The following is a 25,953-nucleotide window of genomic DNA, read 5'->3' on the forward strand; positions in this document are numbered from 1 at the left end:
GGTGTGTGTGTGTGTGTGTGTGTGTGTGTGTGTGTGTGTGTGTACATATGCTTGATTGTGTGTCTATCTGTGCATGTATGTTTACACACACACACACATGTACATGCATGCACCTCAGAGTAGACCATGGATGACACTCCTAATTGTTTGCTTTCAAAATGGCCTTTATATGTTTAAAAAAAGCCGTGTTGCTCAATAAGGAAAGTTGAATTGCAGGCCTATTTCTGCAGGTGATTCACCTTGAGACGTGGCCTCATTTTCCCAATATTGCCTCTTTTTACCCAGTTTACACCGTTTGTATTCCACTGTAGCTCTGCAGATGTTGCGAGGATAAATGAAGGAGTAACACTTAAAACCTTTGAACCATTAGGAGAAAGATGTAATTTACATACCAAGCAGCACCTGATTGATTGGTTTTTCTCTGTGGGTTGCTCAGGTGTTAGTGATGTGTGTGGAGGAATAGGCATTCTCCTTCCCCACACTTTTAAACAGACTTATTTTTAGTGCAGTTTTAGGTTGGCAGAAAATGCAGAGGTTTCCCATGTCCCCCTGCTCCCACACGTGAACACCGTCTCCCACTATCACCAGAGGGGTACGCTTGTTACAGTCAGTGAGCCGGCACCGACACGTCATTTATCACCCCAAGTCCGTAGTTTACACGAGGGCTCATCCTTGGTGTCGTACCTTCTGTGGGTTTGGACGGAGTTACAATGACATATATCCATGACTGTGGTATCACACAGAATAGTTTCACTGCCCTGAAAATCCTCTGTGTTCTGCCTCTTCATCCCACCCTGCCCCTAACCCCGGGCGTCCACTGATCTTTTTACTGTCTTAGTAACATCTTTTAACCTCTTGTGTGAATGTAGGTCTGAAAGGGCCAGAGCGTTCCCTTTAAGCCCTAGGATAAAAACGATGCAAGGATGCTATCTTCCGGATATACGTAAGTTAATTGGTACATGAACTCTGCATGTAGTAGAAACAGGCCCCTCTCTTCCTCAGCTCCCACACATGCTGTGACCACCCCCAGCGCACCCCCGCCCCACCATGGACACTGCCTGACTCCCGAGCCCCAGCATAAGGGCTTTTCCCAAGTCTGCATCAGAATTAACCTCTCGGGAATAAACCCAGACTTCACTCTACAGTCAGGGAATCTCTCTCCAACCATGATTTCCAGGGCCCCCAGCTCTCTTGGCAATTTTCCTTTCCCTTGACATGGTATCATCTAGTTTTTTTCCTCTAATTCACTAGCTTACTCCTTGCCTCTCCCTGCTGCATTGAGTTTTTTTTTGTTTTAATTAAGTTTTGAAAAGCTATAAAACATGCCTCTCTAAAATCCCCGGCCAACAGTGGCCAACAGTCTACTAGTAGTTTTTTGAGTATCCATCTCCTCAAAGATGCCAGTGCTTGTTAAGAAGATACATGTCAGTTGCCTGTAAGTTAACATACTGTGCTTACAGTTTGGCACCTTGCTTTGTGCATTTAACAATATAGCATAACACAAGTCTAGAACCACTGTGATCTTTTTCCTGACTTCAGAGTAACCCTTTTTACAAATGTACCATTTTTTATTTAACCAGTCTTTTATTGATGGGCCTTTAGGTTGTGTCCAATCCTTTGTTATTAGAAACAGTTTTGCAGGGAATATCCTTGAATGTTAAGTTTTCCACTCATGTAGGAGAATATGCATAGGATCAATTCCTAGGAGTAATATTGCTGGATAGAGAGGTACAAGCATTAAAGTTTTAGGAGCCATTGCAAAATTTCCCTTCATAGAAGTGGTACTAGTTTGTACTCCCCATTTGTAATATATGAGAGTGGCTGTTTTTCTACAAGACAGTGTTTTACCAAATGTTTTGTCATTTGCTGATCTGTTAAGGAAAGAAAAACATGTATCCTCTTATAGTTTTAATTTTCATGTTCCCATATGTATTGTCTCTTCATAGCTTTTGACCATTTTTCTACGAGGTTGGGGTCTTTTTTTGGTTGACTTCTAGGATTTTCTTTTTTTTTTCTTTTAAATATATTAGCCCTTTGTGATACTAATTTCAAGTATTTTTTTCCAGATTGTCCTTAGTGATTTTGTTTATTTTTTTTTTTGCCAGATTTAACAAAATTATATAATCAAATGAATCAGCCTTTTCATTTATGGCTTGATTTTCCTGCCCCTTGGGTCCTCTGTACCCGGAGATTATAAAATTGTTGCTCTTATTTTCTTCTAGTGTTTTTATGTTTTCATTAAAAAATATTCTAATGAAAGTCATATTAGTATAATTTTGAGGAAAGGATTCAGTTCTATTTTTTCCAGGCTACCTGCCTCATTTAAAAAAGTTTTTATTTTGAAATTAATTTGTACTTAATAGAAGCGTCACAAAGATAGAAAGTTCCCATATACTCGACCCAGATTCTCATGAGGGAATGACTTACACAGACATGGTATTAATTATCAAAAGTAAAAACTAACTTGAGAACAATACTAGTAACTAAACTATGGGCTTTATTTTGCTTTCACCAGTTTCTCCACCAGTGGCCTTTTTTTCTGTTCCAGAATCACACATTGCATTTAGCTGTCCTATCTCCTTCATCTCCTCCAAGCTGTGACAGTTCTTGAATCTCTCTTTGTCTTTAATGACTTGACAGTTGGAAGAGTGCTGGTCAGTTATTTTGTAGCATGTCCCTCAACTTGGTTTAAGCCGGTGATTAGGTTGAAGTTATGCATTTGTGGCAAGGATTCCACAGAAGCGAGGTTGCATCCTTCTCAGGGCATCATTTCAGGAGTATGTGCTGTTGCCATGTCTTGTTGCTGGTGAGGTTAACTATGACCCATTCAACCAAGGAGGTGTCTGCCAGTTATCTTCACTCTAAAGTTACTCTTTCCCCCTCTGTAATTAATAAATATTTTGAGGAGGAACTTTGCGGCTATGTAAATAACTTTCACCCATGAATTTTGGCATTTCTTGCTGGATTTTGCCTGTACCAGTGATTAGGAAGGTGTCCAAAGGGTGATTTTCTGTTTTCCTCGTTACTGGCCTCACCTTTATACACAGGTCCCTTCACTTTCCTGTCTTGGGATCATCTACTGTGACGTCATCAACTCCATTATTTTAACCACCCTTTTAAGGCCAATTAGTCCCAGATCAGACTTTCCTTCAGCGCTCCAGCCACCTGGATATATTCACCGTATACTCTAATCCTGAGTCATTTCATCTCAACATGTATAGATGTGAACCCATTCTCTTAGGTTATCCCGAATTTAATCCTCTTCTCATCTTCTGCATCTTGTTAAATGGTGTCACCATCGAATTCAGCATCACCTTTGGCTTCTCCTTCTCTTCATCCCGCAAATCCAAGCTGTCACAACTTACTGTTGATTCTGCTTAAGACATTTCTTCAGTTTGTTTGCTCCTTTTCACCACCATTATTATAGTTTTCAAGTCCTCAATACTGTTTTAAAAGTATTACTTTTTTTTGTTAACCATTTATTAATGGAAGTATATTAATTTACAGTGTTGTGTTACTTTCAGGTACAGCAAAGTGATTCAGTTATACATACATATATATCTATTCTCTATCAGATTTCTTCCATTATAGGTTACTATGAGAAATTGAATATAGTTCCCCGTGCTATACGGCAGGTCCTTGTTATTTATATCTATTTAATATATACTAATGTGTACATGTTAATTCCAAACTCCTGGTTTATCTCACCACCACCCCCCCCAACTCCCGCTATCCCTTTTGGTAACCATAAGTTTATTTTCTATGTCTGTGGGTCGATTTCTGTTTTGCAAATAAGTTCCTTTGTGTCATTTTTTTAGATTCCACACATAAGAGATATCATATGATATTTGTCTTTCTCTGTCTGACTTACTTCACTTAATATGATAATCTCTAGGTCCATCCATGTTGCTGCAGATGGCATTATTTCATTCTTTTTTATGGCTGAAGGAGTGGCACATTTTATACAGTGAGCATTATAGAAAAATTTTGAAAGATGCAAAAACGTTTAAAAAAATTAAATAATGACCCCTCATATCCCTGTCCCTTGACTGTTCTCATCTCTTTCCTGTACTGTTGTAATAGTCTCCTAAGCTGAAACTGTATATCTTAGTTTTCCTTTTTCAGCTTGTTTTCTCTTTTCTTTTTATAGAAACTGTATTTGCCCCTGCTTTCCATTCCCATTACAGCCTCTCTTAGATGAGGTCCTTTAGGACACCTGTCGTGTACAGTGGGCTTAAAACGAGTTTTCCTGCCCAGAGACCAGGCCACTGACAAAGCATCGCATACCGCACGTGTGCTTCACCACGGCTCTCCCGCGAACGTAGAGGATACAGCTCTCCATCTTTATCGTGTTTCTCTCAGTGGTCCTGCTCCTGCCCCTTCCTTCTGTTCTGGCTTGTCTCCCGTTACCCATTGATACTAGGCTCAGCTGCTCTCTTTCCTTGTGTTCGCCCGCCTCTGGGCCTCCTTGCCTCTGGGAGGAGGGTCAGATGGGTGTTCTCCTGAGGGTGCACGATGGCATCAGGCTGCAGTCCTGGCTCCGCAGGCCGACCGGCCGCAACTGAAGCTGCTTCCGCCTTTCCTGGCTGGGTGGCGCTGAGCAAGCTCCCTAGCTCCTCGTGGGTCAGTGTGCTCTGGGAGGAGGGGTCTGTTAGTTCTTAGCTCACAGTATCGCGGTGAGGATTACAGGTAGCATGGCATGGGTTACAACAAGATCTACTGATGGCAAACATTAAGTTAACCTGTTCTGCCAATAGCATCTCCAGTCTTGTCCCCTCAACCTACTGAACAAGTCTCCCACAATCTAAACGGTTCTCGCCTTTGTCTTGCTTACCTCTCAACCCCTGGCTCTTCTACCATGAGAAATACCTGCATTTGCTGTCTCTACTTCCTCAACATCCAATCATACATCAGCCCCTTGATTAGCATCATTACACTGTAGTATACTTGCTTATTTTCTATCAGTGTCTCTGGAAGTCAGGGGCCATTGATGTCCTCACTGTCTATCATGGTAGTAGCAAGGACTCAATAAATATCACTGGAAGAAAGAGGAAAGAGAGAATGAATGGATAAACGAATGAATGAAAGCAGTCTGACAGCATTATCCAACTGAAGTGGCTGTTACGAGGCCACATGTGGCCTCCTAATGGCCAGGCCAGTGATTTCTTAGGAAACCTTATCTTTGCTGCTGTTCCTGGAGCCTTGGATAGTGATGTCTGGGTCTTTCCCCGCCATGTACTCACCACCCCTTGGTTTCCATGGCTCCAGGCACCTGATTTCTCTCAGTTCCCTTCAGTGGCACCTCCATCTCTGGGCACTCTCAGTACTGCTGTTGCCTGGATTTCATCCTGTCCAGCTGGGTGGGGTCTCTCTGAGCATTTTCTTCAGTTCGCATAGCTGCAGCTAGCCCGTGCATCTCCTTCCCATACCCCAGACCCATATTTTCTAACTGCTTGCTGGAAAATCTCCAAGTGGTTGGCTCCTAGGAACTTCAAATTCATTACGTGCACAACCAAGTTCATTTTCTTCCTTACCATCTAATCCAAACATGTTCCCCTTCTCATTTGTTCTGTCGTGGTATATGGGAAGTTGGCCCAAACAGGTTTCAATGCCATCATTTCAGTGTTGTCGTCGACTCTATTGCCATGAGCGCTGCATCCAATCAATTGCCAATTCTTCAATCCAGTCGGTTGATTTTGTTACGTACTCCTCAGGGCAGCCATTTCTCTCTGTTCCTAATGCGGAGGTGTGAACTTTTGTTCTCCAGCTCCTCTCCTGGTCTATTAGAATAGCTTTCTAAGTAGCTTCCTGACCTCTGTCTCCCCATGGCCTGCCTTCAGCCGTGCCTTCACACCACAGCCAGTGTGGTCTTTCTAAAACCTGGCTCTGATCATGCATAAACACTTTGACCTTGTTGCCTCCTGCAGTCTTTCTCTTAACTTGTTTGTCCCTGGCACCGTTTTTATTTTTTGAGAAAGACATATTAATATCAATCAGACTATCCCTTTACTGCACTGTTCACTAGAGCATATTAGTGTTTTATTTTTATCTGAAATGCTGTCCTCTTTTCTGCTAATGAAAATCTGACCCTCACTTCCAGGGCCAGCATGAATTCCATTTTTTCTTCATTGATCACGCAGTGGGAAGTGGGAAATGACTTTTTTTTTTCTCCTCTGAATTAGGATTGCTGGGACCACTTATTTACCAATTATCACTTATCTTGTGGTGGAATCTTTTCATAAACACATCTTGCTTTCTAAATTCTTTGAAGAGAAGGTCAGAGGATTAGGATTCGGATTCTTTTCAGGTGTTATACCCGTTACTGAGAATTTAGGAGGTTGCTTAAAATTTTTAGATTTCATGGCTAATTATGTTTGTACTTGTTGCAATGTTGTTATTTGTTGCTCTGTTATTTACTTAGGAAACATTTTTAGCAATGAGAATAAATATTTTCGTGGCTCCAAATACAGTTTGCCATGTTGCTTTCCAAAAGGGTTGATAGCAATTTATAGTATCCCTAGTGGCATTTTCTATTTCTATTTTATTTTGTTTTTATCCTTTGTTACATATTTTAGTCCCTTGTATTTTTGTAAATTATAATAGGCTTTGTACATTATATTAAACCACTGTTGTATTATAGGTCATCTGTCTGTTTTCCCCTTCTTATTTTAGTTTCTCTAGTTTTCACTTATATCAGTCTTGAATTTAAAAAAAAATTGGATCCTTCCATTTTTTATGTTATTTTTCTATTGCTTTAAATTTGAGAAGTTGACATTTTCCATAGACCTAAAATACACATTCACATTTTATTTTCAGTAAGCTTATTTTTATGTACTATTACATAATGAAAGACTTCCATGGAAGAATGATCCATAAGTGCCTTTGGGAATCCTTTTTCTTGCCTTTGATAGCACTATCAAAATCGTCTTCTTAAACCAGCACCTTACAGGTAGATTATGAAATGTTGCTGTGTATACTGAGATAGGCTCATAAAATATAATATCCAGAAGGCAGTTTATGACATTTTATTCCATAAATAATATCTTTCATGTAATTTAACTCAGTTCAGAGATTTAAATATATATTTGAATCTTTCCCAGCTTTTACTGTGACTCACAGTAGTGAATTTTAATTTCCAGAGTTTTCAGTAAGAAAGTCTTTACTCTGGAAAAATGAGATATATTACGCAAAGCCCTCACTTAAGACACTTTTGAATATGCCACATTTGGAACTTAAAGGAATCCTATAGGTGGTGGGCAAACAGCTTTAATAATGTGAAGAATGGAGATTAGGTCATTTTCAGACCGAGGTCAAGTGATGTCACGGCTGGAATTTACATGTCTCAACCCTTAGCCAATGAAAAACCTCTAGCAATGAGGAAAAACAGGGCAGACTTCTAGTATCTCCTAATATGAGATCTCGTGGAGGAGTACCTTCCTAGCTGACTCCACAGGCCTGGTCACCCAGGGAGCTGGTACCATATTACTGGAAGTTGTCCAGAGTGACTAAGAGAATTTCTTTTACATGCAAATTCTCTAATTTCTTTTTTTTTTTTCTAATTTCTTAATGGGAGCCCGTGGCCAAGTAACATTAACTTTGCAGATTGTTTACTAATAAACGTTGTTAGAGAAAATTTATTCCCATACTTCAAAGAATAACAGAAAATCTAATAATTTAAAAATGCATATGTGATTTTTTGGAAAAAAACAAGGACTCTTTGGTACCTCTAAAATAATCTAATATGCTTACACCGAAATTATTCTATTTTCAAAAGTCCCCCAAATATTTAAGCCTTTCAGGGAAACGTTACTATATTCTGATATTTTGGGAGGTATTGATTGGATCCAGACACAGTTTCATGCTTCATTTTCTTACCTTCTTTCTTTTTGTTTGTTTTAACTGTTGTTTAACTGTTTAACTCTTCCTTTGCTTCACAGCAAGTATTAGTTTTTTGGCTTTTTTAAATGCCACAGCAATTCAGAAAGATGCTGCTTCTGCAGTTCCTGCTATTGGGGCGTCTTAGGTACCTGGAGTGTTACATTGCAAATTAAGGGTCAGTCTTAACATAAAAATTTTTGGCTCTAATAAACTAGAACAAAATTGACAGTGTGATAACCAATGAGCAAGTCATTATGTTTAGTGATTTCCAGCTCCACCTCCTAGATTTTGATGCCATTTCCTTTAAACCATCTATGATCTTTGCCATCTTGCCATCCTTGTCTAATTTCACCTATAGTAAATAATCCAAAAGTTTCAAAGCACATTTTGGGCTATTTTGCTCAAATATACTTTGATTTAGATAAATTAACTTTTATTTCCCTGTGGTAGTAGAGATTATACTGCGAAACTCTGGGATGGCTTAGTGTGTAGAGGAAGCATGTTATGGTACGAATGAGAAGTTTTACTTTACCTTGCTATTTAATTTAAATTTTTTTTTCTAATTTCTTAATGGGAGCCCGTGGCCAAGTAACATTAACTTTGCAGATTGTTTACTAATAAACGTTGTTAGAGAAAATTTATTCCCATACTTCAAAGAATAACAGAAAATCTAATAATTTAAAAATGCATATGTGATTTTTTGGAAAAAAACAAGGACTCTTTGGTACCTCTAAAATAATCTAATATGCTTACACCGAAATTATTCTATTTTCAAAAGTCCCCCAAATATTTAAGCCTTTCAGGGAAACGTTACTATATTCTGATATTTTGGGAGGTATTGATTGGATCCAGACACAGTTTCATGCTTCATTTTCTTACCTTCATTCTTTTTGTTTGTTTTTGTTTTGTTTTAACTGTTATTTAACTGTTTAACTCTTCCTTTGCTTCACAGCAAGTATTAGTTTTTTGGCTTTTTTAAATGCCACAGCAATTCAGAAAGATGCTGCTTCTGCAGTTCCTGCTATTGGGGCGTCTTAGGTACCTGGAGTGTTACATTGCAAATTAAGGGTCAGTCTTAACATAAAAATTTTTGGCTCTAATAAACTAGAACAAAATTGACAGTGTGATAACCAATGAGCAAGTCATTATGTTTAGTGATTTCCAGCTCCACCTCCTAGATTTTGATGCCATTTCCTTTAAACCATCTATGATCTTTGCCATCTTGCCATCCTTGTCTAATTTCACCTATAGTAAATAATCCAAAAGTTTCAAAGCACATTTTGGGCTATTTTGCTCAAATATACTTTGATTTAGATAAATTAACTTTTATTTCCCTGTGGTAGTAGAGATTATACTGCGAAACTCTGGGATGGCTTAGTGTGTAGAGGAAGCATGTTATGGTACGAATGAGAAGTTTTACTTTACCTTGCTATTTAATTTAATCAATTTATTTTTTTAATTGAAATATAGTTGATTTGCAATTTTCTGTTAGTTTCAGGTGTACAGCAAAGTGATTCAGTTATACACACATATATATCTATTCTTTTTCAGATTCTTTTCCCTTATAGGCTATTACAGAATATTGAGTATAGTTCTCTGTGCTATATAGTAGGTCCTTGTTGGTTATCTCTTTTATGTATAGCAGTGTTTATATGTTAATCTCAAGGTCCTAATTTATCCCTCCCAACCCTTTTCCCCTTTGGTAACCACAGGCTTGTTTTTTATGTCTGGGGGTTTATTTCTGTTTTGTATATAAGTTCATTTGTATCATTTTTTTTTAGATTCCACATATAAGTGATATCATATTTGTATTTGTCTGGCTTACTTGCTGTGATAATCTCTAGGCCCATCCATGTTGCTACAGATGACATTATCATTCTTTTTTATGGCTGAGTAATATTCCATTACATAAATATACCACATCTTCTTTATCCATTCCTCTGTTGTTGGACATTTAGGTTGCTTCCATGTCTTGGCTATTCTAAATAGTGCTGCAATGCACATTGGGGTGCATGCATCCCGCTCCTGGGCATATATTTGGGGAAAACCATAATTCGAAAAGATGCATACACCCCAATATCTTGCTATTTTTGAATGGCCTTTAACACACATACCTCATGTCAGGTCTTGAACAAAACCTATTGATGATTCTCTAGTCAAGAATATAACCTGTCGCTTAACTGTCTGCCCAGTTAAGGAAGAGATTAAACCCGGGCTATCCAGAGCCATTTGACCAAATCAAGGCTATGTATTTTTCCCATTCAGAACAATTACATTTGTTAATTAACAATTATCAATGATATAAACACATTAATTAAAAAGCTAATTTTTACAAGATCAGAAAACACAATCAATTTTAACTGCGTTATGACAGAGGCTACGTCTCTTGTAATGGGAAGAAGTTTGGAATTACGATTAAAATAAAAGTAGTCAAAATGAGGGTCAAGTAGATTTAATGCAAATATATTTTTACAACTTAATAGAAGCTTATTAACATATGGAAAGCCATCTTGGCTTTTCCTGAATTCCTGAATAGTGTAATAGATTCTAAATGACAGCACTGGATGGTGTGTGATCTTGGATTTGGTGACCACTCCTTTCTCTCACTTTAGTGTCACTTTCCTCTTAACACAATATCATCTTTGTTGGGAGTCTCACACCCTTCCCCAAGATTTTATTCCAGTGTCTGAATTCGATAAAGGAGGCAGAGAAGTTTCAAAGTGATAGCACTGATAAAACACAAGTTTCCTCTCACTGCTGTTGCTTGAACCAAGCCCGTATTATCTTCTCAAAGTTGTCATGCTTTCAGAAATTTTCAGTGTGCTTTGTCTAAGAAGATGTAAAAAAAAAAAAAAAAAAAAAAAGATTTTTTTTATGTAAAAAAAAAAAAAAAAAAAAAAGTGTTTGTTTTCTCTTTCAGCAAACCCATTCCATACTGTTACGTGAATACTTGAAAATTCCTCCCTTTTAAAATTATTTTTTATTCCTAAAGTTAAAAATTTTTCCTTTTTGAAGTGTAAACCACTCCATGTTTTTGTTTTGATTTAAGTTATTATCTTAGTATATAAACTTCCAAATAATCAGACAATGGCATATCTCCAATGAGCACAGAATTCTGACAAAGTCTGGTTTTGTCAGCTAAGGCCTGTGTGTCTTGTTGGGGGAAGCTTGGGGCATCCTCACATTGTGATGGATCCCAAGTTGAGTGGATCTGTGGTCTACTGGTAACCACAGAAACAATGAACACTTTACAGCGTTAATACCTGTTTACTGCACAATTCGTGCAGTACATCCTCTGGTGATTTTCACTTGTGTAGCAGTTTTGCATTTGAGATCACTTTGACCTTTTCTATCTAATTTGATGGTCACAAAAAACTGGTGAGATGAAAGTGGCCACTGGCATATCCTTCATCTGACAGGTGAATAAACTACCACTGAGAAGAGTAGGGGACGTGCCCAAGTCACACGCTGAGAGGCCAGGTCTCGAGCCCAGAGTTCCAGTTCTCTTCCCACCATGACATTCACACTGTCTCTCCACCAAGCCTTCAGAAACACCGCTCTTGTTGCAGCCCCCATGGATGTGTTGTTGATATCCACATAGATCTTGAGAAAAGCATAGTTGGGACCAGTAGTAACTGCTAAGTGACTAGAAAGGGGGTTTTCTAAACTGGTAAACGTCCCCTAGTCTTACTATTTGTACCACTTCTAGTGAGACATAATGCATAAACACACATTGGAATATGTTTTAAAAACATTGGCAAAGTAAATGTTTGATAACATATATAATTGTGCTTTTCTATTTTTGAAACCCTGGTTCAGTTATTTTTATGTGAATACCTATTCCATGGCCTTGGATATTTGCACTATTAATTTAAAAATAGGACAAGGATTTAGATAAAAGTAAATGGGCTGTGTAGGATTAGTCCTAGGTTACTTTACCTGCAGTTATGAAGGCTTTTTAGCATTTTTACCTATTCCCAGTTATAAAGACTTACTAACACAGAAAAAAAGCCATTATGAGATCTTTAATTTCAAAATGCTTTGACCTAAGTTTATGAAATGTGTATGCAGGATTAATCATTTTATAATGACTAATGGTATATGTGTTACCTTCTTTTTTATGTGATACATATCTATTTAATAGTCTGAGTATCCGTAATTCTTTTATTCATTCGACAAACATTGGGTACCCCGAGGTGCCAGGCACTGGTCTGTCCTGTGTGCTGGGCATATATCAGAGAACAAGGCAGTAGAAGACCCTGCAAAAAAAAAAATAGTTTGAGTATCTGCATTAAATGATTCTCTGTTAAGGAGTCATTTTTAATAAAAAATTTAATTTTGTATATTTTCTTTTTTTCAGCTTTATTGGATTATAATTGACAAATAAAATTGTAAGATATATAAAGTGTACCTCATGACAATTTTACATATATATATGAAGGATTCCTCTTATCTAGCTGACATATTCGTCAACTCAAATATTTTTCTCTTTTTTCCTTTTTTTCTTTAGTGAGAACATTCAAGTTCTATTCTCCTAGCGAATTTCAATTATACTATGTTGAAATATATATCAAATATACAGTGTTATCAACTGTAATCACCATGCTGTACATTAGATCCTCAGCTCTTTTTCATCTTATATAGTTATATTTATTTTAAAATCAGTTTATGAAGTTTGTAAGTTGATGACTCTCAAAAGTTTTTGTCTATAAACCAGTGTGACGTGTGTGTGGATCACTGTGCTTGGCCCTGTGAAGATGGAAGAAAAGGAAAGGAGTTATTTTGCTTATTTTTGGAATTTTACTTGACTTTACAAAATGTTAAGCAAACACTCCCGTCAAAAAAAAATTACACAGCTATTTTTAGAAGCTGTTTTCTGATCCATTTTCAGTTTTTATTTTATCTCAGGTGGCAAATGTAGGTGCCTCCAATTTTGAAGTTTTCTGCAAATATAAATATAACTAAATCCCCCCAAATAGTTTCTATTTTGAATTCAATTTCATATCTCTCTGAGGGCTATTTAATATCGGGATTTCTATCACCAAACTGAAGATGATGAAAGGGAAGAATGATGATTTTTTTCTTTCCCCAGAATACCAATCTGTTGCTGACAGAGCCAGATTGGAAGTCAAAAATCTGGAAATCAACTGTACTCCAATAGAAATTTTTAAAAAAAGAAGGCAAACTTCTTTTTCATTAATTGTTAATCATACTGCCATTGTTTAAAAAGTCACAAGTAGTGCTTGCTTCTAAGTAGAAAAGGAAAATTCAGAGAGTAGGAAAAAAGAATTGAATTTACCTGAGTGTAAATTTAAATATGCTTCTCTCCTCCTTAGGAGAGAGTTATGTGTGTGGCTCAATAGAGCCCTTCAAGAAGCTGGAGTACACCAAGAATGTGAACCCCAACTGGTCCGTGAATGTCAAGACCACCTCTGCTTCGCGGGCGGTGTCCTCGCTGGCCACCGCCAAAGGGAGCCCTTCGGAGGTGCGGGAGAATAAGGATTTCATTCGGCCCAAGCTGGTCACCATCATCAGAAGTGGAGTGAAGCCGCGGAAAGCTGTCCGGATTCTGCTGAACAAGAAGACGGCTCACTCCTTTGAACAGGTTCTCACTGACATCACCGATGCCATCAAGCTGGACTCGGGAGTGGTGAAACGCCTCTACACCCTGGATGGGAAGCAGGTAAGGGAGGTATCATGCTGTGACCTTGACTTTACGGGCAAGAACCAGGGAGTTGGGGGATTTGTGCAGCCTATGGTGGAGACCTGAAACATACATTTTACTGATGTTGAGGGACTTGGGTCGTTTAGTCAATGCATACATAGCTGTTGCCCCCAAACCAGTTCAAGGATAGAGTTAGCACAGGATTAACCACTGAAATCAAGTACAAATATAGACCTATGAAGCTTAAATGATTACTCAGAGATTTCTACTTTTCCAGTCATTCATTGTTTAACATAATGGTGCCTTTTTCAGCCATCTGTTTTCAATTTGTTTATATAGTAATGTCTTATCACCTTGAGCAGGACCAGGTATAGAGGTAGACTCTGACCAGTAGAGAAAAATCTGAGTCCTTTCTTTGACCTAAATAATATTTCATAGTTTTATGTCTCAGTAATGTTCACTAGTGAGATTTATTTACATTTTATAGATTTTTATGTACATATCTAAGGAATGAAATATTTCCATCTGGGTGGCTTTTAAGAGGCATATTTCTAGAATATTATACATCTTGTATCAAAAACATAATTTCAGAATTACAATGAAACGGTTTTCCTTTACTGTGGAATGTACATCAGTCAGTTTGGGTGAGTGGACATTTTAACGTGCATTGCTCAGATGAACTTAAAGGAAGTCTTGTGTGGACTTTTGCAAAGATTTGACAGAACCCTGATGGTGAGCTGAATAAAAGAACACTGATATATGGACAGAGAAATTTGCTGGTCATTCAGAGTTTACCAGTGTCTTTTGGTTTCAGATTATAGTTTTTAGTACACTATATTTGTTTGAAATTTTGTTTTTAGCATGGATCTGTCCACTTGCTTTTTAGAAATTATTTTGAGGGATAATTTGAACGATTTGTATATAGAGTACATATTAAGGATCAAAACTAGATTCATAAAAGATTGATCTTATTAAATAGAAGACTCATTCAAGTTCTTGAAGGCTAACACATGCAAACTTTATGAATTAGAAATAGATGCAAATACTAGAGATTGTTAGTAATGAAAAAAATAGGGATGAATTCCTCCCCTGGGAATCCATCCAAATGCTCTAAATTATAAAATTCATTAGGAGAAAAAGGAAGATCTGCCAGTTCATTTATATTCACGTACCTTCTGCTTGTCTCATAAAACTTCCCTTAAGTGTCACGTGGATAAGGATTCTTAGGAAATTTCCAGTCTTCTAGATCTAAGAGGGTGTATGTAGCCTGAATGTCACCAATATATCAGTGATGAAAAAGTCCATAGCTGCCTTGTGAATTACGGCAGCAATAAGATGGCAAGGTTCACATTTAAACACTTAAGCCCTTCAGTGGTTCCCTTTGTAATGAACTGCTCAACCATCTTGTAGTTCTACATTTTTGTGATTTTTCTCAAGATGGGATTTTACGTGTTTTCATAAAAAGTAAAATTTACAACAAAGAATATGCATTGATAAATGTTCCTCCTCCCACCTTGCTTCAGAATTTTGGGGTTCCAAATTGCTACACACTGATTAAAAAAATTGGCTTTAATTATGTAATCTAAATTGCCATCAACTGATCATTTGTTTATTCCAAGAATGAATTGCTAGAATAGATATTATGATGTTGTCAGTGGTTTTTGTCCTTTTAGGAATTTATCTAGTGTCCATATTTTATAATGGCTGTTTTTGTTTATGAACCAAATTTAGGTCCAATCACCTGATGTGAAGCAAAGCCAATCTACTGACATTAGGTTGTGGTGAAGGAAGGTGTAGCACTTATTGCAGGGCCAAGCAAGGAGAACGGGCAGCTCATGCTCGAAAGACCTGTGGCTTTTAGGGAAGTGTTTTTAAAGGCAAGGTGAGGGAGAAGGTCTCAGGGTGCATGATCAGCTCATGTACATCCCTCTAATTGGTCGGTGGTGAGGTAACAGGGTGGTATTTTGGGAACTAACATCATCAACCTTCTGGTTCCAACTGGTCTGGGGTCTATGTGCTGGTGGTCAGCATGCAGTTAACTTCTTCAACCTGATGGGGGTTTTAGTATCTGCAAAAACGACTCAAGGATATGGCTCAGGTCATTATCTATAGCCCTTGAGGAGGGACTAAAGGTCCGTGACATTGTTTTATGGCTAAATTATTGTTATTTTGTCTTGCTTGTCTTCCTTTGTTTCTGTGTTTTCTCATTTCTCTGATTAAATTCCCTTTGGATCTTGCAGAAGGCCTAGGAGGCTAAAGCTTTTCTAAAAACAAGAGTCAGGGGACACAGGGGTCTGTCCCGAAAAGGCCCTGCAGGGTCCTTCTTGGTTTCATTTTTGCTGTGGTTTACATGTAAATAATGCAAAGTAATGGAAAAGGTCCGAGGTTTAATGTCAGAAGACCAGGATTCAAATCTTGGCTCAGCCACAGGGTTTTTACATTTTTAGCAAATCACTTAACGGAGTCTCACTATACTCATAAGAAAAACATGGATGAAATGATCCCCAGTATTTCACAGGGTGCTTGTGGGAGCAATTCTGATAAATAAGTGAAAGCAATTTGGAACTATAGTAATAACGACTGTAGCTTTATTGAGCATTATTCTGAATGTTTTGCATGTAGCAGCTTGTTTAATCCTAATAGCTCAGTTATCATCCCCACTTAACAGATGAGGATATTAAGACACAGAACTTGTTAATAAAAAAACATGTCCAAGGCCACACAGATATAAACGGCAGAGTTGGAATTTGAACCAGTCTCTCTCCAGAGCTTGTGGTCATGACCACTGTGCACAGCAGATTATAGTAGAACACCAGAGACGCAAATGTCTGGAAAAAGAATTTTCGAGTCAGTAATTTGTACAAGGAATATCATCTGAAGGTTTTCTGCCATGAGTTTTTCCCCTGCAGTCATCCCGCTGACTGTTGTATTCAGCTGTTTTCTTGTGGAGATGATTCAGGTCGCCTTCGTGGCATTGCCTCGATTGTGGCGTATGTTCTTCATAGCAGGAGTGGTAAAAAGCTGCAGAGGAACTGGATGGTTAAGTAGAAAGAATATAAAGACTTTCTGCTTGATTCCTTCCTCATGGACCCCGGGAGTCTTTAGAATCATTTCTGTTCAAAAGAGAAATCTGCCCCCATAAGCCATTTGTGAGAGGGATTCTTTGACAGCTTGGGCTGTGACCAAGGCTTGCTAAGCCTCTGAGAAAAAAATCACTTCCTTCCAAGCCCTCCTGTTACGAGACGCTCTGCCATAGGAGGGTGGCGCCCTATGCTGCCACCATCTTACCCAGCCCATTGTGGCATCAGGGTCCACATGCTGTCCACAGGACATCACCCTTAAGACCACTTGCCTGCCTCTCTTTTTTTTTTTTAATAGTATAACTGAGCCCTTGTATTAAAATCCAAAGTCTAATAAAGCTTTTAAAGGTAATTTTTTGTATTGAGGAAATAGAATTGTTTAATTAACAGTTTGAGTGCTTTGGATGAATGGGTAGAGAGGAAGCTATACAAGCAGGAATGGCTTTTCAGATTGCCTTTGGGCAGCCTGCAGATGTATCCATGGGAAGGAAACTGGTGACTCTGGGATTCCTGATGGTGGAACAGTGCAAGCCCGTGCCGGCTGTTACATATGGTACCCAGAGATGGGGGCTGGAGGACGTGGACCACATGCCCTTGTCACTCGTCCTCCTTGCTCATCGGCCTCTTGGCTTTGCTTTAAGCCCTAGCCTATGAGGTCATTATACAGCGCTTTTTTGAGGTGTTTCGACGGAGATGAGGAAATCAACATATTGGAAGTGTTGCACCATATGGAAGACATTTTGCAGGAACGTGCAGTTTCCCTGGATGGCCGTTGTGGTTCATGAGCAGGCTGTTTGTGAGTGAACCTTTTCTGATTATTTCAACTCCTTTCTTTATCCAGTGGCATTGAAGCTTTGGTTAAAGGTTCCTGCAACCTTGCTGCCCCCTCCTCACCCCTGTCGGGGGCCTCTGCCCACCAGGTGATCAGTCACTTCCGCCGGCATGCTTAGGAGGTCAAGGCTCTTGCCGCGTCTTATTTTCAGTGATGCATTGTTTATCTGGGCACTGATTAAGGGCCCCCAAAGACGGACAGAGGGCATTTTCTAGTTGAAGGTTAAAATCATATCCCCTTTCTCCATGTTCAGGGGTGGCTCTGCAGGGTGTGAGAGTCTTTTCCTCTTGTCCCAGTCCAGGCTCTGGGTGTTGGAATTTTTCTGTGGGTTATTCGCTCACCCTACTAGGAAGCTAATCCCAGAGGTCATTTGGAGTGTGACTCATTTTTAAATGATTAAAATAAGCCCGAAACGTACAAGATTTGCTGAAAAGATACACTTGCGTATCTCCTGATACCTCTTTTGGAACAGCTAATCAGGCTGTCTTGAACTCCTCAGTCTTCAGCATCTGTGATTACTGGATCCTTGCTTAGAAACATAAACAACAGCAAGTCTTAGAACACTCAGTGCCTAAGCAGGCAATTTATACTGTGCAGATCATAGATAAGGCACTTCCCAACGATCCCCCATTTCCCAACTGAAGTGTAAGTCATGAGAAACCAGATTGCTCTTTAAGTAGAAGATGTATTCACATCCCATCTTATCTAGTCTTTGACGTTGAAGATCTGTATAAAATAACAACATACTTTAGTATCAGAGGAAAAACTCACTCAGGGGTATTGTATTTTTATCTTACAGACGTTTCACATAGGTCACGCACTTTGTAAAATCCACCACTGCTGCAAGCTAGCGTGAGCAAACAACTTATTGTCTTTGTAATATGGAAAAACACTGGGACTAACTCAGCTAAAGTAAAGGTACTCATAAACTGATTTAGATGGTAAACTGAGAACAGGCATCATAGCTGCTCTCTTAGTCCATTAGGGCTGTAATAACAAAATACCACAGACTGGGTGGCTTATATGCAAAATAAATTTATTTCTTCCAGTCCTGCAGGCTGGAAGTCCAGTATCAAGGTGCCAGCATGATTGGTCTGGTGAGAGCCCACTTTCTGGTTTTGCAGTGTTCTCACATGGCAGAAGGGGCTAGGCAGGTTTGTGGGGTCTCTTTTTTAAGGGCACTAATCCCATTCATGAGAGCTTCACCCACAAGACCTAATCACCTCCCAAATCACCCTCCCTCCTAATACGGTCACCTTGGGGATTAGGTTTCAACATATGAGGTTTTGGGGGACACAAACATTCTGACTAAAGCAGCTGCTTTGTAAAGGAAATCCCAGTTGATGTCAATATATTAGTTAATACGTCTTCTCAGTATCTTTTGATCATTGGTCCCCTCAACTGTTACAAACATAAAGCTCAAAAGATGCTTGTAAATGAGTCATCATAATTGCAGCCATTTACTTTAGGAAGTTAGTTTATGAGTTTATTGGAATGCAGGAAATGGTGATACCATCCATAGGAATTTATCAATCAGAAGTCACAAAATGGCCTTTGGTTTTTTTCCTTTTGGTTTTTAATACCTAATTCTAATCTGAAGTAAAAATAATTTGGTTCACGCTTGAGTTTAGAGAGCTCCATGCAAGTTAAAGAAGTGGTACATATTACTACCACATCTGACCTTGGCTGTAGCAATTAATGAGTATAGACAATGTGAAAACCAAAGGTTTCTGAATGAAAAAGAAGGAATTTAGGATGTGAAAGGGTTTGGTTGGACTGGAAAAGGATTTTTCTGTAGCTGTTGGTAACAGTGATGTGTGTGTGTGTTTGTTTAAATAAAAACTTCTATGACAGCTCTAAGTTTTTTAAGCATATTTAAAACCTTTATTCTTATACAGATTTTTACTCTTATGATTTGGTATATATGTTGTGAAAGTGCATGTAACACTTTTTGGTTTTGTTTGCAACTGATGTAAAAAACAGTTGATACAAATAATTTAGCTTTCACTTTAAAATGTCAAATTAAAATTTCCTGCAGACGCTCAGAGCACATGTTCAGCCATTCTCACGATTTGCCAGAGCTCAGAATTGCTGGAAAATCTTAGCTGTTTTCAGAGAAAAAGGAGCTTAAGAATCATTATGATACTTCACTCCGGGAATTAAAGTGCCCAGAATGGAGTGTGCTGTTTTACACTATGTAGCTTTGGTTGATACTCAGGATTTATCGGCTACACCTGTCCTTATGTAGGTTTTAATTCCCCCAAGTTGGGAGAAGTTAAGTCCTTGTCTTCCAGTCTTAGCGCCTCTGACAATGTAATTAATTATGGGTGCCTGCAGTGGCGTATATTTTAAGGCTTCGATTGGTCTCAGCAAAAGTCAGTTTTCTGGAAATTGAATTCTAATTTGCTGTCAAATGAGTTCTGAGTTCCCCAGTGGCCCCCTGTTGAACTGAAGATGTGCTGAAACCCTCCCTCTGCTGGGCGGAGGGTGCTGGGGCACTTTCCCCAGTTGGGGGCTTTGGGATCATCTCCTAGTGCTGACTTCTGCTTTTACAAAGGCTGGGAGCCTGATTGGGCCTGTGAGCTTCCTCTGCCCTGAGGGAGCACATTGGAATGAGGAACAGACTTGGACTTTCACGTCAGCTGGGCCTGAGGTCAGATTTCAGTCTGAAAAATCTAGCTTGATCCAGTTTCTCATTCAGGCCTGGAAACCTTAGTTCCCCACTTAAGTGATGAAGTTTTAAAATCCTGTATATTGAATTTACTTGTAATGAGGAAATTTGCTTACAGCTGTTGTAATGTAAGCATAGGGATTGATATATGCAGTGATATGGTACAGAAGAGAAACACTAGTTTTTATAGATGAGTTTCAAACACATGGTTTTAAACTGATAGACTTGGGGTCAAGTCTGTCCTCTCCCCCTGGTCACAGTGAAATCTGCCCTCCCATGGGAAGTTGAATTCTCTGATACTCCTTCGTTTTCTCCTATGTGTAATGGGACTGATAATAATGCTTGCTTTATACGTTGTCATGAGGATTAAATGAAACAATCTGTGTGACACATTTAGCACTGTGGTAGGCACTTAACTGTTGGTGGTTCTTACACCTGAAAAGCTAAGGGTAAATTGTTTTTTGTTTTTGAAAAACAATCATATTTTAAATGTGTTGAGGGAACTCACTATTTAAAATTACCCTTTAATAATTACTAGTCATATCTACCTTTGTAAATGTGTCTTTTCACATGAAAACGCTCCATGGTATAATGAAAAGAGCGTGGAAATTGAAATGAGATGCTCATAAGATCAAATCCTGACTTTATCTCGCATTAGCTGTGTGGCCTCTGGCAAGTCAGACTCTCTGAATCTCCGTTTTCTCTTTAAAATGGCAATAAAAAAGCATACCTCATAGTGTTGGCGGGATGATTAATTGAGAAGGTATGTACATAAAGGCCCTGGCTTGATATATGGTAGGTCCTCTATAACTATTAGCCCCTCTCCCTGCTGTCTTCAAGTTCCAGGCTTTCCTAAAAGTACAGGACACGTAGTTGTAGAACGCTGTCAAAGTAGAATTGGTCATTTTGCATTGTTTCCATTGTCTGTATTGTAGCTAAACGACTAGTGATTATATTTTTGTCATTCCATTTATTGTCAATCAGTTGTGAATGTAGCCTAGATATTATTTTCTTCACTTTCTTCTTTAATTATACCAGTCATTTCTTACAAGTAACTTTTCCACAAACCACTACACTAATATAGTAATATTAACCTTATTATTACTCTGATTGGTTGAACACCTTCTCTGTGCCCGGTGCCATGGGCTAGTTGCCACGTGTCTGTCCATCTCATTGAATCATCACCACAGCTCTGCAAAGCAAGAAGCTGATTCTTTCTGAAGATTAATTCAGAGGTGGCCTCTCTGTGAAACTTTTCCTGACTTCCCCGTGTAGAACTCACAGCCCCCTCTCCTAGGGGGCTCTGTTCCGTCCTTTGTAGATGACCCCACAATTCTTGATTATGCTGGCCTATTGACAGATGATGTGCCTGCCTCCCCCGTCAGAATTCATAGGATGAGGCTAGGGAAGGTGTCCTACTGGCTTCTGAATCCCTAGGGTCTGACCTCGTAAATGCTTGTTCAAGAAATGATTGAATGACTAAATGACTGGACCTTTGACCGGTTTGCATGACCTACACCTCTGGTACTAACACATTGCTTCCAGTGTTCTGCAAAGCGCAGGTCAAGGCCATTTAGGAGCTGGTTGGTCACCCTGGGCTGTGCTTGTGTGTAGCCCTCAATGCCAGTGGTGCTCTCTGCCCTGAAACCGCAGATTGTAGGCGGCTCATTATGGCGCTTGTTTTCTAGCTCAGACACCTGCTTCCTTAAAGGCTCTAGGATAATTAAACAGAAACTCATCTGCTAATTTTAGAGCAGTTCCTCAATTGAAAGAACTTTTATCCCATGGGGAAACAATAGATATTCTGCTAGAGAATTTTCACCATCTGCCTCAGGAGAATTGCTCAAAATCTTCCTGACATTGCCTCTGCCATCCAGTGCGTAAAGAGGAGAGCTAATTAATACATTTTATGGATTTAAAAATTGGTGATAGGCCAATAAGAGAGTGGCATGAAGAGCATCTGGCCCAACTGTTGCAGACACAGACCTGCAGTGTTCAAGGGCGTTTGTGATGCTGAGGAAAGTATGTTGCAGCACATTTTTCTGATTAGTTTAAATCCTTGAAACTAAATTAAATGAAAGAAGGCAGTTTCAGAAATTAAATGGAAATTTTAAAATCCAGTTTTAAACCTGAACTATGTTGTAAACAACATGCCATAGAAACAAAAGGACAGATGGGAGATTTATGTTCTAATCGGCTTTTTCCATGGTAAGATGAATGTATAATTGTTGTAAAGAATTTTGGAGCAAGTGAGAAAATATTAAGATAAATTAAAATGACCTACAGTCTCATTGACAAGATGGCTCTTGTTAATATTTTGGCCTATTTTTTGCTTTTTTCTTTAAAAAAAAATTCAGATCCTACTCTGAATCCAATTTGGTTTCTTGCTTGTAATCTCACATGCTACTATGCACATTCATGTGGGAAATGTCTTGAAATTATTGTCATTCCTTCTCTAACTGTGTTATGTTATTGCCCAGTGTAAGATCCTTGGAAGGCAAGTTGTCCAGCGTTCTTTCTTCTCTAGTAACTCATCAGTGGAGCATCTCCTGGCTGAGTTCTGACTTACGGCTGAGTTATAGAGTTCTAAAAGCAGATTTAGAGGCAGACATCATGTGGAGTAGTGACTCTTGAGATGTTATTCAGTGTAGTCGGTTATTGGAGGTTAAAAGTGTCTCAGAATTCATTCGCTCTGCTGGGAATCTTCATGGAAAAAAAATTATTATTGCATTTCAAAACCTGTCTGATTAAGTAAGTCTAGTATTGTTTCATAAATACCAGATAATTTAGGCTTTTTAGGTCAGTTGGAGCTCAATCACCATGATGCTTTACAAGTCTCTCCCTGAGGGAGAAATACCGGGTAATTCTCTTTCTGTGCTTAATCACGTCTGCTTGTGTTATAACTGTTTGTGAACTTGTGTAAGACCAGAATGTCCTGGAGAAAGAAGACAGTACTATATGGACTTCTATATTCTTGGCTACCCTTATTAGATGCTTAATATTTATTAAATGATGTTTCTTGATTTTAACTTGTGGCTCAGATTCTGATAAGTAGAATCACATAAATGTAGGACTAGGAGGGTCTCTTTGGGAGATCTTTCTACTCTTTCTTTTTCTCTACTTGGAAAACCATAAACTAAACTTACCTTGGCAGATAGTAAGATAAAATCAATATTTTCTTTAAAAAAAATCTCCTAGGAAGAAAACAATTCAAGGTAAGCATTATGTTGAAAAAGAAAGGGAGAGACATTTTACCCCTGATGCTTTTTCATAGTAATACTATGGGACTGGTAACTAGTTACACAACAAAATAAGTTGTAGAAAGTCCTGTATGCTCAGGCATATATTCCACCCATGTTCTTTAAAACCTTGTTACCAAGAGGAGTCGGAAGATAGCAGCAGTAATGCCACTGGAGAGCTTGTAGAAATGCAGACGCTCAGGCCTCACCCTAGACTTACTACTGAATCAGAACCTGCATTTTAACAAGATCCTGACACGATCCACATTCATATTAAAGTTGGGGAAGCACAGATCAGGCACAGATCAAGCACAGATCATACTGGACAGTATGAATGGAGCATCAGAATCCAAAGACCTAAAGACGATAAACCCATGCTGTTACTCAGTAGATGGACTTAAACATAGTAGTAAGATAAAATCAATATTTTCTTTAAAAAAACTCTCCTAGGAAGAAAACAATTCAAGGTAAGCATTTTGTTGAAGAAGAAAGGGAGAGAAATTTTACCCCTGATGCTTTTTCATAGTAATACTCTGGGAACTGGTAACTAGTTACACAACAAAATAAGTTGTAGAAAGTCCTGTATGCTCAGGTATATATTCCACCCATGTTCTTTAAAACCTTGTTACCAAGAGGAGTCGGAAGATAGCAGCAGTAATGCCACTGGAGAGCTTGTAGAAATGCAGACGCTCAGGCCTCACCCTAGACTTACTACTGAATCAGAACCTGCATTTTAACAAGATCCTGACACGATCCACATTCATATTAAAGTTGGGGAAGCACAGATCAGGCACAGATCAAGCACAGATCATACTGGACAGTATGAATGGAGCATCAGAATCCAAAGACCTAAAGACGATAAACCCATGCTGTTACTCAGTAGATGGACTTAAACATTAATTTTAGCTGACTTTAGCAGTTTCATTTGCATCTTCTCAGTGTCAGTATTAACATCAGACGGCAAGGTATGATTGCCATCAACAAAGTTCTGGATAGCAGCCAGTCCATTAGCATGAAGAGTGTACCCCCTGCGATTTGGCCTCAGTGGGCCGCCTGTGTGTGGACGATGGATGACTTCCTGTAACGATGGATGACTTTCTGTAACGATGGATGACTTCCTGTAATGATGGATGACTTCCTGTAACGATGGATGACTTCCTGTTTGGAGAATAAATGAAAGTTAAGAGATGCAGGGAAGGCTGAACGATAACCATGGAAATGCTGATCCTGATGAAGGGCTTAATGTACGTGGTTGCCGCAGAGTCCATATGCATGCTGTTGGAAGTTATCTGCATGCTCCCCTCGATAGGCCACACAAATTTAATACTTTCCTCATGGTCCTTCTGAATATCTTCCATGGGGAGGATTGAAAGTCCCTAAGCAAGAGTTGGTTTTAGATCTCCAACTGTTGTCAGGCAGAGTCCCTATGCATGAGAAAATTCTCAACATGGAAGATGTCCAGAAAAACACGGGGAAATTTTTAATGTGTGCAGGAAATGGAGGGGCAACTTTTGAAAATAATTTCTAGTTAGTATATCTAGGAATTTAGTGGCCAAGAGTCTTATGTATCACAGACTCAGCTGTTGAGAACTACAGTGGAGGGGTAACCTGGTATGCAGTGATCACCTAGTTATCAGAATTGGAGTGGGTCTCTTACAGTGCAGCCTGGGAGGCTAAGAGACTGGGGAGGTGTAGCCTGCTTAATTCATCTGTCCGCTGCCTATGACCACACACGACGTAGGGCAGATGTGACTTTGCAAACAGCCACACAGTGCCCGGGAGCTCATCATCAGGGGCTTTTTACATCTCTGGGATCATAGCTCCAAATTGGGAAAGAAAATAAGAAGCTCTAGAAATAAGTGGCATACGGAGACGCGATAGAATGTTCATTTTTGTCACTGGTTGATGATATAGCCCTGGGAAAAAATAAAATTATGTATTTCTCAGGACTTTTCTGGGATTGGTGTGCTGGGAAAGGAATAAAGGGCATGTTGGCCATTTTTTGGTTGGGAACATCATTTTCTTTTATAGCAAAAATTCCTTTTCTCCTTTGTTTAAATTTCATGGCGAATTGGTAGACTTTAGCCACTGTGTATTTAAAAAGTATGTCTATTTATTAAACTTTTTCTTTCTTTTTTTTTTTTTTGCATTTGGCAACAGTTATTAAACCATATAGGAAAAGAAAGGACCTAAGAATATTGTGTATTGATGCCTCTGGTATACTTTCAGGTGGAGGAAATTGAACCTAATCCCATTATTTTATTGTGCGGTGCCCATTGTTGATCGTTGTCATAGAAACAAAGACCTGTGCCAGTGTCTGTCAGCTGAGCAGGCTATCCACAGATTCACCTTTGATTTTGCCAAATTGGATCAAGAATTTCACATGGGTTCTATTGAGATGGTCCTGCTTTAGCTGTTTAATTCACATGCCCTCTACTATTGAGAGTATGCATGTTCGCATAGATTTGTTAGGTCAGTAGACATCTGTGGAGCATGGGCTTGTGCCAGGAGTTGGGAATATCTCAGTATTCCTCCATTGGGTAGGGGGAGGACTTGGAAGAACTCCTCACAGTGGAATCCTAAGCAGA

General features: G+C 38.9%; 1 protein-coding gene across 3 annotated transcripts in view; it reads left to right on the forward strand.

The window, feature by feature from the left end:
• The window catches only part of DCLK1 (doublecortin like kinase 1), a 325,749-nt gene that overhangs the window by 8,434 nt on the left and 291,362 nt on the right, over nt 1-25,953 (forward strand). For all 3 annotated transcript variants that reach the window (XM_024755592.1, XM_024755594.1, XM_024755593.1), the window contains exon 3: nt 13,215-13,561. In XM_024755592.1, coding sequence (XP_024611360.1) covers nt 13,215-13,561 — 347 coding nt within the window. The remainder of the gene's footprint in view (nt 1-13,214; nt 13,562-25,953) is intronic.

Source organism: Neophocaena asiaeorientalis, unplaced genomic scaffold, assembly GCF_003031525.2.
Source record: "Neophocaena asiaeorientalis asiaeorientalis breed wild unplaced genomic scaffold, Neophocaena_asiaeorientalis_V1.1 scaffold59, whole genome shotgun sequence".
Taxonomy (NCBI): Eukaryota; Metazoa; Chordata; class Mammalia; order Artiodactyla; family Phocoenidae; genus Neophocaena; species Neophocaena asiaeorientalis.